The sequence below is a fragment of the Empidonax traillii genome, unplaced genomic scaffold, assembly GCF_003031625.1.
Source record: "Empidonax traillii isolate 1590-97213 ecotype Southwest subspecies unplaced genomic scaffold, ASM303162v1 scaffold1702:size71926, whole genome shotgun sequence".
Lineage (NCBI taxonomy): Eukaryota > Metazoa > Chordata > Aves > Passeriformes > Tyrannidae > Empidonax > Empidonax traillii.
This window is the reverse complement of record NW_020956895.1, coordinates 33,353-46,644: the sequence shown is the minus strand read 5'-3', so window position 1 is coordinate 46,644 and position 13,292 is coordinate 33,353. Positions and strand designations below refer to the sequence as shown.

Sequence of the window (13,292 nt, the reverse complement as noted above, 5' to 3'; positions counted from 1 at the left end):
CCGAGAGCAGGGATGGATTCCAGGAGCCAATCTAGAATTATCAGGGAGCAGGGATGGCTTCCAGGAGCCAGCCAGGACTATCAGGGAGCAGGGATGGATTCCAGAAGCCAATCTAGAACTATCAGGGAGCAGGGATGGATTCCAGGAGCCAATCCAGAACTATCAGGGAGCAGGGATGGCTTCCAGGAGTCAGCCAGGACTATCAGGGAGCAGGGATGGATTCCAGGAGCCAATCCAGAACTATCAGGGAGCAGGGATGGCTTCCAGGAGCCAGCCAGGACTATCAGGGAGCAGGGATGGATTCCAGGAGCCAGCCAGGGCTGTTGGCCCCACTGACGCCCCTCAGGGCCGTGGCAGAGCAGGAGTGGGGTGGGTGTGTGCTCACCAGTTCCAGGAAAGCTTTCCTCTCCAGATCCAGTGTCTGGACCCGAGCCCGCAGTGCCAGGATCTCCTTATCCAGGCGGCTGTTGTGCTCCATGACCTCCTGGAGCTCAGCCCTGCCTGGAAAAGCACAGGGCAAGACAAACTGGTCACTGAATCCCAGTTGAGTTGGAAGGGACCCATAAGGATTATCCAGTCCAATCCTCAGCCCTGCTCAGACACCCCAACAATCTCACACTGTCCCCAAAAGTGTTGTCCAAAGCCTCCTGCAGCTCTGGCAGCCTTGGGGCTGTGCCCACTGCCCTGGGGAGCCTGTTCAGTGCCCAACCAGCCTCTGGGGGAAGAACCTTGCCCTGAGATCCACCCTGAGCCTGCCCTGACAGCTCCAGCCATTCCCTGGGGGCTGTCCCTGCTCCCCCCAGAGCAGAGCTCAGTCCTGCCCCTCCTCTGCCCCTGCCCAGGCAGTTGGAACTGCACGGAGGTCTCCCCTCAGTCTCCTCTTCTCCAGCTGAACACACCAAGTGCCCTCAGTGTCCTCCCAGGGCTTCAAATCCAGGCCCTTCCCCATCTCCATTTCCCTCCTTTGGACACTCTCCAATGGCTCAATCTCTCCTTCCATTGTGTCCCCCCCAACTGTCCCAATATTGCAGGTGAGGCCACCCCAGAGCAGAGCAGAGCGGGACAATCCCCTCCCTGCTGCCCCCAGCACAGGGATGTCCCTCCTGGCTGCCAGGGCACTGCTGACTCAGGGACAACTGGCACCCACCAGCACCCCCAGGCTTCTCTCCTGGCACTGCTTCCCAGCCTCTCATTCCCAGTTTGTCCCTACATCCTGGGTTGTCCCATCCCAGGGGCAGAATCCTGCACTTCCCCTTGTTGAACTTCCCATGGTTGGTGATTCCCAGCCCTTGGATCCATCGAGGTCTCTCTGCAGGGCCTCCCTGCCCTCCAGGGACTCAGGAGCTCCTCCCAGGTTTGGGATCAAACACTGCAAACTTGCTCAGTGTCCCTTCCAGTCCTGCATCCAACCACTGATGGAGATGCTGGAGAGCACAGGGCCCAAGATGGAGCCCTGCTGAACCCCCCTGGTGACAGATGACAGTCTGATGTCACCCCAGTCACTGGTGTGACCCCAGTCCCTGCTCTGGCCCTGCCCCAGCTCCACCAGGGCTCCCAGACAGCCCTCACACACAGGGGGTCCATGGGCAGGAGCACAGACACTCCATGTGGGAACATCCCCATGGAACACCATCCTTGTGGAGCACGTGGAACACATCCCCATAGAACCCATCCCCATGGAACACACCCCCATGGAGCCCATCCCCATGGAGCACCATCCTCATGGAACACCATCCCCATGGAACACCATCCTCATGGAACACCATCCCCATGGAACACCATCCTCATGGAACACCATCCTCATGGAACACCATCCTTGTGGAACACCTGGAACACATCTCCATGGAATCCATCCTCATGGGACCCATCCCCATGGATCACACCCCCATGGAACATCATCCTCATGGAACACCATCCTTGTGGAACACATTCGTATGGAACACAACCTCATGGAACATCATCCTCATGGAACACAACCTCGTGGAACACATGGAACACATCCTCATGGAATACCATCCCCATGGAAGACCATCCTCTCCCTTCTCCAGTAGATCTCCAGCTTCCAGGAGATCCAGGTTCAACAGCAGTGCTGTGTTCCCTACGCTCCACAGTTATCCCAGGGATTCCAGTTTGCCTCTGGATCAGGGAGAATCCCCCCCCCCCGCACCTCCCATCTTTAGCACAGGATTCACAAATAGCAAGGAAAGCTTTGGGAAACCCAAACAACCCAAAAATTCCTTATTTTCACCGCAAAATGCCTCATTGCTCCAAGCGGGAACACAACCAGAATTACTCTATCCGTGTTTTCCAGGCATTAATATTTATGGAATGGCCAGGACAGGAAAGCTGTGGCTGCACAGCAACCCTTCAAGGCTGAATCAATAAATCAGTGCAATCATAACACACAGTTAATGCAGACTCCCAGTATTCCCAGTGCAAAAAAAAACAGGGAAAGGTGTTGGGATGAGGAGCACACGGACAGAATCGTGTCCCAAAAACCAGGGAAGAGACAGTTTTCTTCCCAGAAGAGGGAAGAAAGAGTTATTCCCTTTCCAGCTTAAGGAAAGGGGTGGGCATGGGAAATTTCAGCTGCAGATTGATTTTTATTCAGGCAAAAATCAAAACCTCTCTCCTTGTTTGGTCCCAATTTGGAAAAATGGGGGGAAACCCGCACAATCCCAGTCCCTGATTCAAACCAGGAGAGGGACAGGGACAGGGACAGGGACAGGGACAGGGACAGGGACAGGGACAGGGACAGGGACAGGGACAGGGATAGAGATGGAGAGGAGAGGAGAGGACAGGACAAGAGAGGACAGGAGAGGACAGGACAAGAGAGGACAGGAGAGTAAATTTATTCTAGTAAAGATCAGTGATTTCTCTGAGGGTTTTTATTAGCAAATAAATTCCCTTACTCACAGTTTGCAAGGCCTTGTATTCATCTGACACTCCAGCAGATCATAAAGCTCAGGGAATATGCAGGGAACGATCCATGGGGGTCCCAGGCTGGAGCTGCTCCGTGCTCTGTGTGCTGGAGCTGCCACTGCCGGGCTCACCCCATCCCTGGGGACACGTGGATCAATCCACACACCCAGCACGGCCCTGCCTGGCATTAGAGCGCTGTGGGTGACGGGGTTGGGAGCTGGGGAGGAGCTGCCAGGTCCTGGAAGCTCCTGGGGTGAGGTCCAGGCCCTCACACACAGCACCAGGACCTGCCACTCTCTCCTAAACCTGACCCCGGAGTCTCCTGGAGTGGCTTGGTCTCCAGTGGGGCTGGGATGTGTCACCTCACCCCCAGTTTGCTGCTCTCCCCTGGAATTCTGCATCCCAGGTTTGGGGGCTGTGTGGGGCGATGGGTAAAGTTAAAACTGGAGGGGATTCAGAATTTAAGGTGAAAAGCAGCTGCCACTCCCTAGAGGGACAGAGGTTGAGATGCTCCCCAGAACAACCAGAAACGTCTGCCCAGAGGGACAGAACGGAGTGTGGGACCAGGCAGAGAGCAGGTGGGCTCCTCCATCCCAATCCCAGCAGAATGGGAGAACATTGCAGCACTGAGACCCTGTCTGATCAGGGAGAGTCAGGATGTTCTGCTGCTGAAGCCACATCCAAACCCCCTCCTCAAGTGGCCAAACCCTCCCTCATTGGGTACACCCATCAGAAATAAGAAAAGTTTTGATGACTAGAGCCACTCAAGCTCCACACAAACATAAAGAAAATGAAGAAAAATCTGAACTCACGCCTTTCACATGACAAGGACAATGTAAGGAACCCCCTCCCGAAAAAGCAGCAAAGTGTCCAGCAAAGCACCTGGATCACTCCAAGAGCAGCTTTACCACATCTGCCTCCAGAAAACTCTTCCATTCCACAGTATTTCAGTTTATATAAATATTTCAGTATTTACAGAAAACACTAAAAATAAATAAATCTTCAGGGCTGGCCAGCAACAGTTATTTCAGGAAGCAGGTGAAGGGACACAATCTAAGCAGTCACTTCATCATTGCTGCTCTTGCCAAGGGCTCCCAAAGAGGCACCATCCAAAGTGCCTGTGGAGAAACCTGGGATGAGGGGCCCAGCAAAACCTGTGCACATGGTATTCCAGCTACCCTGTTCCCTCTCCATCCCCTCCTAGTGCAAGAATTTCTCCCTGTGGAGGGGCCAGGGAGAGGAATTCAGTCCAGATCCACAGAACCCCAGACTCAGAATGAATGGATCTGTGACTGGCAATAATTGCATTCCCATCTCCTAAGGAGCAGAGATTTTCCCACCTGATTTCACATCTGATTTTCCCACATTCCAAGCAGAGAGGACACAGGAGAGGCTGCCCCCAAGTCCCCAGAGGTGGGGGGGTGACCTTACCCTGAGTGGGCTGGTGACAAGCAGGAATTAGGGGTGGCTTTACCTGCTCCACTCTGCTCCTCGCTGGGTGCATCCAAGCCCTCTGGCATCCCCTGGAGCTCTTCCTGGGCCACCATCAGCCTCTGGGGAGCCTCACCCAGCTCTCCCACAGCTCCTGCAGGTCCCCTCTCCAGCTCTTCCCTGCAGAACTGAAGCACAGGGGTTAAAGTTCCACTGGAAATCAGAAAACCCCGGGGGAGATGGGACCGAGGCAGAGCTGTTTGTCCCCCTCTCTGACACTGGTCTCCTCATCTCCAGTGCCATTTCTGGTGTCCCCCTCTCTGACATCAGTCCCCTCATCTCCAGTGCCATTTCTGGGGCACACCAAAGGCAGGTGATACCCACAGGGCAGCCCTGAGCCAGAGCTCTGAGTGTCCCCTGGCCCCCAGCAGAGGAGATTCACACCTGCACTGGCTGCACAGCCTGTGGATGAGGCTCTGGAATTGTTCAGGCTGTGAGTTGTCATTCTAAAATCAATAAAAACCTTCCCATTGGGCTCAGGAAGAGACCTGAAATAGGGGGGAGGGACCACAGGTCTGATGAGGAGAAGCTGGGGGGGCTCAGCCTGGAGAAAAGGAGGCTCGGGGGGACCTTCTCGCTCTCTGCAACTCCCTGACAGGAGGGGGGAGTCAGGGGGGGGAAAATCAGGCTCTGCTCCTGGGGAACAAGGGACAGGATGAGAGGAAACAGCCTCAAGTTTTGCCAGGGCAGGTTTAGATTGGATATTTGGGAAAATTCCTTCATGGAAAGGGTGGTCAGGCACTGACACAGGCTGTCACCACCCCTGGAAATGCTCAAAAAACCTGTGGATGTGGCACTTGGGGACACAGTTCAGTGGTGAACGTGGCAGTGCTGGGTTAAGGGTTGGACTTGATGATTTCAGAGGGCTTTTCCAACCTTCTGAGTCTATGAAATCCCGACTATGAGCTGTGCCAACAGCATGAAAATGTGTATTTCCCTTCTCACTATCCCTTAGGAGGCAGCTGGGGGAGTCCAGTTCCCAATGCCTGGGGAGTGTGAGCAGAGCCAGCCTTGCACAGGAGATTTTAATGCACAGCAGCACCAGCCAGAGCATGGCCATGTGTCCCTTGGCCCTGCCCTGTGCCCCTTGGCACCACTGAGGGGGGGGGATTTTCAGCTTCAGAGTTATTCCTCTGCCTTTCAGAGCCAGAGGGCTCAGCTTTGTCCAGAGATTGACTCCCTTTATCAGAGTAACACTGAGAGACTCAGGATCATGGAATGGTTTGGGATAGAAGGGACCTTAAACCCCATCCAGTGCCACCCCCTGTCGTGGGCAGGGGCACCTTCCACCAGCCCAGGTTGCTCCAACCTGGCCTTGGACACTTCCAGGGATTCAGGGGCAGCCACAGCTTCTCTGGCCACCCTGTGCCAGGGCATCTGGTCTCACCTGAGGGGGGCAGGGGGACAGAGCCCAAATTTAATTGGCCTTTGGGGTGCAAACACACACTGTGGGCTCATGTCCCGCTTTCCATCCATGAGAACCCCCAAACCCATCCCTCAGGCTGTCCCCTGACCTTTGAGCCATTTAGGAACTTGTTCCTTCTCCAGCCACGAACCCAGCAGGTTGGGGGTTACTGATATTTGGCACTCCTGGAGATGTTCCTGAGCTCCCCCACACCACGAGCCCAGAAGATTTCCCCACGGATCTGTCAGAGCTGACCACACAAACTGCAGGTTTGGACCTCCCTATTTCTGCCTTAGTGGGGACACATCAAAACAATCAGTTCTGCTTGGGCAGTCAGGCTAAAAGCTGAATTCATCCCTGTACCAGGCAGGACAGGGCTGGCCCTTCATCCCAAGGGTGGGACAGGTCAGCTGGGAACAAGCAAGGCCACACATTCCTGCAAACAGAGTAAGAGGAGCAATTAACCCATTAACCTGTAACACTGTGGGGACTCTAATGATTCTGTGAAACAAGAGTGATGCTCCCCTGAACAATGGGGTGCTTAATCCACAGTTTCTGGTTCACAGGGGTGGACAGCAATGACATCATCTGGCGGGAATAAGCAGTTTCAGGGAGCCTGTTTTCCGGGAAAACGGATCTCCCAAAGTGTCCTTCACCTGGTTCAAAACAACAGAAACGGTGCCCAGTGTAAGAACTGGGAAGAACTTGTGTTTGGTTGGAAATAAGGAGCATTATGCTTATAAAAATCCCCTGGAAGTGTCCAAGGCCAGGTCCAGTGGAGGGTATCCTCCCAACCCAAACTGTTGTGTGATTCCATTCCTGTCAGCAGGAAGAAACTGGAAGGCACAAAAGCAGGAGAAGGCCAAGCCCTGACCCCTCTTTGAGGTCCTGCCCCCTCCCTGCTTTCCCCCGGCTCCACCTCCTTCCTCACTGCTTGGGAACTCAAACAGCAGTTCCCAGAATTCCAGAATGCTCCATTAAATAGCCACATTCGGGAGTAGGTGGGAATTGGTGGCCTTAAAATCACAGAAGGGACCTCCAAGATTCATCCAGTCCAACTCCTGGCCCTGCACAGACCCCCCAGCAATCCCACCCTGTCCCTGAGAGCTGTGCAGGTGTGGGAGCAAATCAAAGGCAAATGTCCAAGGGGGGAAACTAAGAAAGACATGGACTCAGACTCCAAGAATTCCAGCTTGGTTTGGGTCGGAAGGGATCTTAAAGCCCACCCAGTTCCACTCCTTGCCCTGGGCAGGGACACCTTCCACCAGCCCAGGCTGCTCCAACCTGGCCTTGGTCGCTCCCAGGGATCCAGGGGTAGCCACAGCTTCTCTGGGCACCTTGTGCCAGGGCCTGCCCACCCTCCCAGGGAAGGATTTCTTCCCAATATCCCATCTAAACCTGCTCTCTGGCAGTTTGAAGCCATTCCCCTTGTCCTGGCACTGTCTGGTCCTGTAAATAGTCTCTCTTTCAGGTACTTCACCACCGAGACTCCACTGAGGCCTCAGAGACAGGAGCAATAGTTGTAATTGCAGAAATATCCCAAAGACATTCCTTTCCCAGCCTGAGCAGCTGAGCAGGAGGTACCTGGATGCCCTCTGTGGGGCTGTGGAGCAGTCCCAGTTTCCCCAGCAGGGCCGTCCTCTCCACCAGTAAATAGGCGACCTGTTCGCTGGCGGCGCTGTGGGCGATCTGGGACAGCCCTTCCTGCTCCAGCATCTCCTCCACCTCCTTCAGCTGGGCTTCTGCAAGGCAAGGCAAGGCTTGGGGTGAGCAGAGGAGCAAACAGGGCACGATTTCCTGCAGATCTGCTTCCCAGATCCTCTGATTCCCCAGTGCAGCAGCTCCTGTTTCTCCTGGAGCCCTCCAGTCTCTCCTCCTGCTTCCCACTCCCTGTTATCTCATCCCTATTCCCTCTCTCAGATGGTTTCTGCTCATCCATCCCCTTCCCTGCCTGCCAAGCCATAGGACCTGCTACACACCCAGTTAGAGTTCTCCTGCCTGGTTTTCAGTGGAGGAGTTTCTCCAACCATCTTCTCCTCCCAGCCTGGTTTATCCTCACCCCATTAACCCTGAGCGCAGCTTGGTGGAAACTAAACAGGTTAAACACGAGGGAACCGTGGAATCATCAAGGAAAAGACCTCCAAGATTATCAGTTCCAAGCTTCAGATCCCCAAGATCTCTTGGAGAGAAGCAGATATTTTCTTCAGCAAGAGACACAAAACACCAGATCACTCCCAGAGAGCATCACTCTTTTCCCCAAAGAGAGAGGCAGATCTAAATATCTTTAAGAATTAAAGTGCCAATCCTTCACCATTTATCCCAAAATTATAGCCAGGGATGCTCTGTACTGGGAAAAACTTCCAGATTCAATGGCAGATTTTGTGACAACACTTGCAGAAGTCAGGAGAAAACGAGGAACCTTTGGTCTCTGGAGTGGTCAGGGCAGTAACTCCTGCACCAGCTCCAGCAGCTTGTGGAGCCAGGGAAGGGCTTTTCCGACCCTCCCCGTGTAATTCATATTAAAACCAAATTTCTGGCCCAAACCACGTTATAAAGGTTTCTGAGTGCAGCAGGAAGGGAGTGCAGGGAGCTGCAAGGAAGAAGGAGGGATATTCCCAGATTTTTCACTCAGGGAGCTGGAGCTGGACAACTGATGCCCATCACCCAGGACACACAGAGCTCTGGACAAGCCTGGTCCTCCCTTCCCTGCACTGATTTAACCACCTCCTGAGGCTCCAATCAATCCCTTGTTTCCACTCTGCTGTTCCAGCCCTGTGGATGGAAAACACCCTGCGGTTCCCTGGGGTCACAGAGCACAGCTCAGTCAATAGGGGATCAAACAGGGCCCACCAGCAGCTGCAGCACAGCAAACAGGGCTTTTGGCAGCATCAAAATAGCTGGACTTACTCCATGTCCACCAGGAAGAGCCCATGGATCACAGCAAACTGACCCCAACCTGCCTTGCAGTTTGCTCCCAGAGACAGATCCCAGCTAAAATGAAGGGGAAACTGCTCTGATTTATGGGCAGGAATGGGACCCCCTGTGCCACTGACACCTCCCCCTGCCAGTGCTTCCCTCACACCCTGCATAGCAACGTGTAGCAGCACAGCCTCAGATCCCAGACACTTTCCACCGGCTGAGGAGGGAAAAGGATCTGTGAGGATGAGAAGGGTCTGCCACACCCAGCACAGCTCACCTGCCTGTCAAACCCACTGGTTTCTCACAAACCCCTTCCCTCCCCCACCCAGCAGGTCTGGGAAGAGCCAACAGGCACTGTTCCACCAGAGCACTGCTGGGTTCCCACTGGCACCTCCTGCCCTTGCTTGTTTGGAAGCAAGTTTTTTTCTGTTTATATTTGTATTTTCCTCCCCCAGGAAGACTCTCAGAAGCAGCAGCTCAGTGGTGTCCTCACCCCACCCCAGACCTGCCCGCCCTGTCTCTGCTGGGGGTGTTCTACCGGTCCAGCTGTCCCAGCTGTTCCAACAAACAAGCTCAGACCACAACTATTTATTCTTTTTATTCCACTTTTCGAAACAAACGGAGGCAGCTCCCCCCCCAGTGTGGTGCTTCACTGCCCATTAGAGCTGTTTTGCAGGAAGGCTTTTGAAAAGGCACCACAGCACGTGTGCCATTGACCTGCCCTCCAACAACACCCCGGAGCGTCCAGCGAGAGCCATCGGATCAGGAACCGCCTGCAGGGGAGGAAAAATGTCACTCTGGGCAGAGGATCCACACGAGGTGAAGCTCAGCTCCATGGCCCAGCAGGAACCAGCCCTGGCTGCTCCAGCAGGAACCTGTGCCAGGCGCAGAGTAAATCTGTCAGCAGGGATTTAACTGTGCCATCAGAAACTGCTCGGGGTCAGTGATGAGCATTAATGACCCTCAGAGCCTGAAGGGGCTCCAGGAGAGCTGGGGAGGGACTTTGGACAAGGGATGGAGGGACAGGACAAGGGGGAATGGTTTTAAATTAAAAGGGGGGGAATTTAGATGGGATACTGGGAAGGAATCCCTCCCTGGGAGGGTGGGGAGCCCCTGGCACAGGGTGCCCAGAGAAGCTGTGGCTGCCCTCCCCACAGGTTGGATGGGGCTTGGAGCGACCTGGGATAGTGGAAGGTGTCCCTGCTCGTGGCAGGAGGTGGGACTGGAGGGGCTTTAAGGTCCCTCCAAACCCAACCCAGCCTGTGATCCCATTCCAAATCCTTTGGAAATGTGGCACTGCACAAGCACATCCGTCTGCTCCGTGCCAAAGATGGCCAGGGGGATTTTTTATTGTGAAAAGGCTGAGCTAGAACCATGGAATCAGAGAAAACCCTGAGCTGGAAAGGACCCACAGGGATCATCCAGTCCAAATCCTGGACAACCCCAACAATCCCCCCTCTAAAAGCTTTGTCCAAACATTCCTGGAGCTCTGGCAGCCCTTGGGGCTGTGACACTGCCCTGGGGAGCCTGTTCAGTGCCAACCACCCTCTGGGGGAAGAACCTTTCCCTAATATCCATCCTAAACCTCCCTGGCACAGCTCCAGCCATTCTTTGAGTCCTGTCCCTGCTCACAGAGAGCAGAGATCGGAGCTGCCCCTCAGGAGGAGCTGCAGACCCCAAGGAGTCTCCCCTCACTCTCCTTTTCTCCAGCTGAACAAACCTGAATAGCAAAGACCCAAAAAACTCAATAAAACACTCCACAAACACCTTGAAACACCTCAGGGCTGCCCCTCCTCCCTGCAGGGGACAGCCTGGGGGAAGCAGGGCCTTCTCCACTGCCCAGATCCCTAAATTATCCCCAAACAGCACTAGTGCCAGCACTTCAAACCCACAATCTGCCAGTGATATCCCAACCCCCCACACACAGAGAAAACCCCTATTGGCATTGAATCCACAAAACCCCCTGGGAACAACACCACCACAGATAAAATCCAGATCCACAGACACGGATCTCGGCTTCCATTGCAGCCTCAGTGATTGCTCAACAGCCACGAGAATCCCTCAGAAATGGAAAAAGTCCAGGATCAGGAGGGAATCGCTGGCATTCCAGCTTTGGGGAAGACCTGTCCTTCTCCTGCCACCTCGTGGGAAGTGAGAGAAGAACCAGGAACGCAGGTTCCCTGCTCCAAAAAACTCATTAATCATTTCAACCCCTTGTAACCAGCATTTTCACCTCAAAGCACTGCTTGAGGTGCTCAGAGGAACCAGAATTTTAGGCAAACCCATCTTTGGAAAGCCCCTCCATCAGATATGCTCCTTGAAAACCCAAAAGATGTTCAAAACCACGATCAGTTTGCCCAAAAACTCCTTGATTTGCTGCTCCAAACGAAGCCTCTATCACAGAGAAGCTGCGCCATCACCCCAAATTTTACCTTAGGGTCAGGACAGCACACTCCACAAAAGAAGCTGACGTAACAAAGGTGCTCAAAGCACAACAGAAGACTGAAGAACATAAAGATTTAAACCCAGAAAAAATATGTTGGCCATTAGTGGAAGTGACCCCAGAGTTGGAAAATAAATTATTTGAAGGGAAATAAATGAAATATTTCCTTTCAACAAAATTACTGCCCCTAAAATAGTGGAGCTCTGAGGGGCTCTGAGCAGCATGGGGTAGTGGGAGATGTCCCTGCCACGGCAGGGAGTGGAACTGGATGGGCTTTGAGGTCCCTTCCAACCCAAACCATCCTGGGATTCTGTGACAATAAACACACCCAAGTTGTGAATCCCCAGCACAACTGTTCCTCACAGCTGCTTTAAGAAACGAGGAGTTTGTGCAAACCAAAGGCAAATTCACTGCCTGGGTGGGAGTGAAGAGTCAATGACAGATAAATCAGTGTTGGAAACCAAACAGCATCATCAGTTCTGGCCTTCAAACAGCCCCTGGAAGAGGCACCAACAGAGCCACGTGGAGAAAGTGCCAAATAAAGAAAGGTAGTGAAAGCAGACAAGAACCTCTAAATCAATTAAAAATCAGCTCTAGCAGCTCATTAACACTTTCAGCAACCTTCCAAAGAGCAAACCACCAAGAGGTCCCCGAAGACTCCTTGAGAGCTCCTTGAGAGCCCCGCAAAGAACTCCCTGAGAGAGCTCCCTGAGAATCCCCAAGGAAGGCTGCTCTGCTCTCCAGGAAGGTTTAACACCTGCCAGGGCATTCCCTGGGCTCGTGGTGAGGAGGGATCATTACCCTGGAGCAGCTGCAGCCGTGCCAGCTCCAGCCTGAGCTGCTCATTCTCCTTCTCGTACTCTGAGGCGATGGCATCCCGCTCCTCCGTCAGGGCACGGACGTGGCCCACGTAGCTTTCCACCTGGAACAGGGAAAACAGCCCTTTCCACCTGGAACAGGGAAAACAGCCCTTTCCACCTGGAACAGGGAAAACACCCCGCATCCTTGTAGCTGCCAGAGCCTCCACAGGGGGCACAAAGAGATCTGCCACCCTCGTATTTAAAGGATAAGCTCAAATCTTTGTAGGACTTGGGAACAGCTGGGGAAAACCTTGACAGGGAGGGCTGGAGAGTGGGAGAGGGTGAGGAGTGGGGGTGCTGGGATGTGGGGGGGGGCTCTGAGCCACAGCTCTGTGGGGGATGCTGGGTTCACCACCTGCTTTTTGATGCCCCCACATGAGGAATGGGGAATGTAGTGGGGATGGCCCGAGTTTCCTGGGGCAGCAGAATGGCTCTGACACCTCTGGAGGTGCTGCTGCACACAGGGAGTGTGGGACTGGGTGGGTTAAACCCGGGGGGTGGAATCAGAGGATCAATTAGGTTGGAAAAAATCATGGAGTGTGACCTGTGATCAATCCCCACCTGGGCACTGAGTGCCGTGTCCAGTCCTTCCTCAGGCACCTCCGGGGGTGGGAACTCCACCAATGCCCTGGGCAGCCCCTTCCAGTGCCTGTCCACCCTTTCCATGAAGAAATTCCTCCTGATTCCACCTGACCCTCCCCTGGCACAGCTTGACACCCTTTCCTCTCCTCCTGTCCCTGTTCCCTGGGAGCAGAGCCCGACCCACCCCTGGCTCCCTCCTCCTGTCAGGGATTGCAGAGAGCAAGAAGGTCCCCCCTGAGCCTCCTTTTCTCCAGGCTGAGCCCCCCCAGCTCCCTCATCCCTGGTGCTCCAGCCCCTTCCCCAGCCCGCTCCCATCCCAGGACGGCTCCAGCAGAGCCCCTTACGTCTCTCATGTCCTGCTCCCGCCGCCGTTCCAGCTCTCCCAGCCGCGTCTCCGCTTTCCGAAGGAGCCGCCAGGCCAAGCCCAGCTGCTCGTGTGCCGGGGCCGCGGGATCCGCGCCCTCCGCCCGCAGCCAGCGCAGCACCGCGTCCGCCGGCACCGGGGGCTCGGCCTGGGGGGACAAAGGGGCGTGAGAGGCGGGGGATGGGGTAAAACTGATCCCCCTGACCCCCGACCTGGGGGTACAACCGACCCTCTCGGACCCCAAACCCTAGGGGACAATTGACCGCTCTCAACCCCCGATCCCAAACCTGGGGGTACAACCGACAC

The 13,292-nt window shown here is 54.6% G+C and overlaps 1 protein-coding gene across 1 annotated transcript in view; it reads right to left on the bottom strand.

The window, feature by feature from the left end:
- CCDC30 (coiled-coil domain containing 30) overlaps positions 1 to 13,292 on the bottom strand; it is a 37,884-nt gene that overhangs the window by 24,108 nt on the left and 484 nt on the right. The window contains exons 2-6 of the mRNA XM_027908416.1: positions 12,967 to 13,134; positions 11,982 to 12,102; positions 7,403 to 7,560; positions 4,397 to 4,541; positions 386 to 501 (exon numbers count right to left, since the gene is read on the bottom strand). Of these exons, the coding sequence (XP_027764217.1) occupies positions 386 to 501; positions 4,397 to 4,541; positions 7,403 to 7,560; positions 11,982 to 12,102; positions 12,967 to 13,134 (708 nt within the window). The remainder of the gene's footprint in view (positions 1 to 385; positions 502 to 4,396; positions 4,542 to 7,402; positions 7,561 to 11,981; positions 12,103 to 12,966; positions 13,135 to 13,292) is intronic.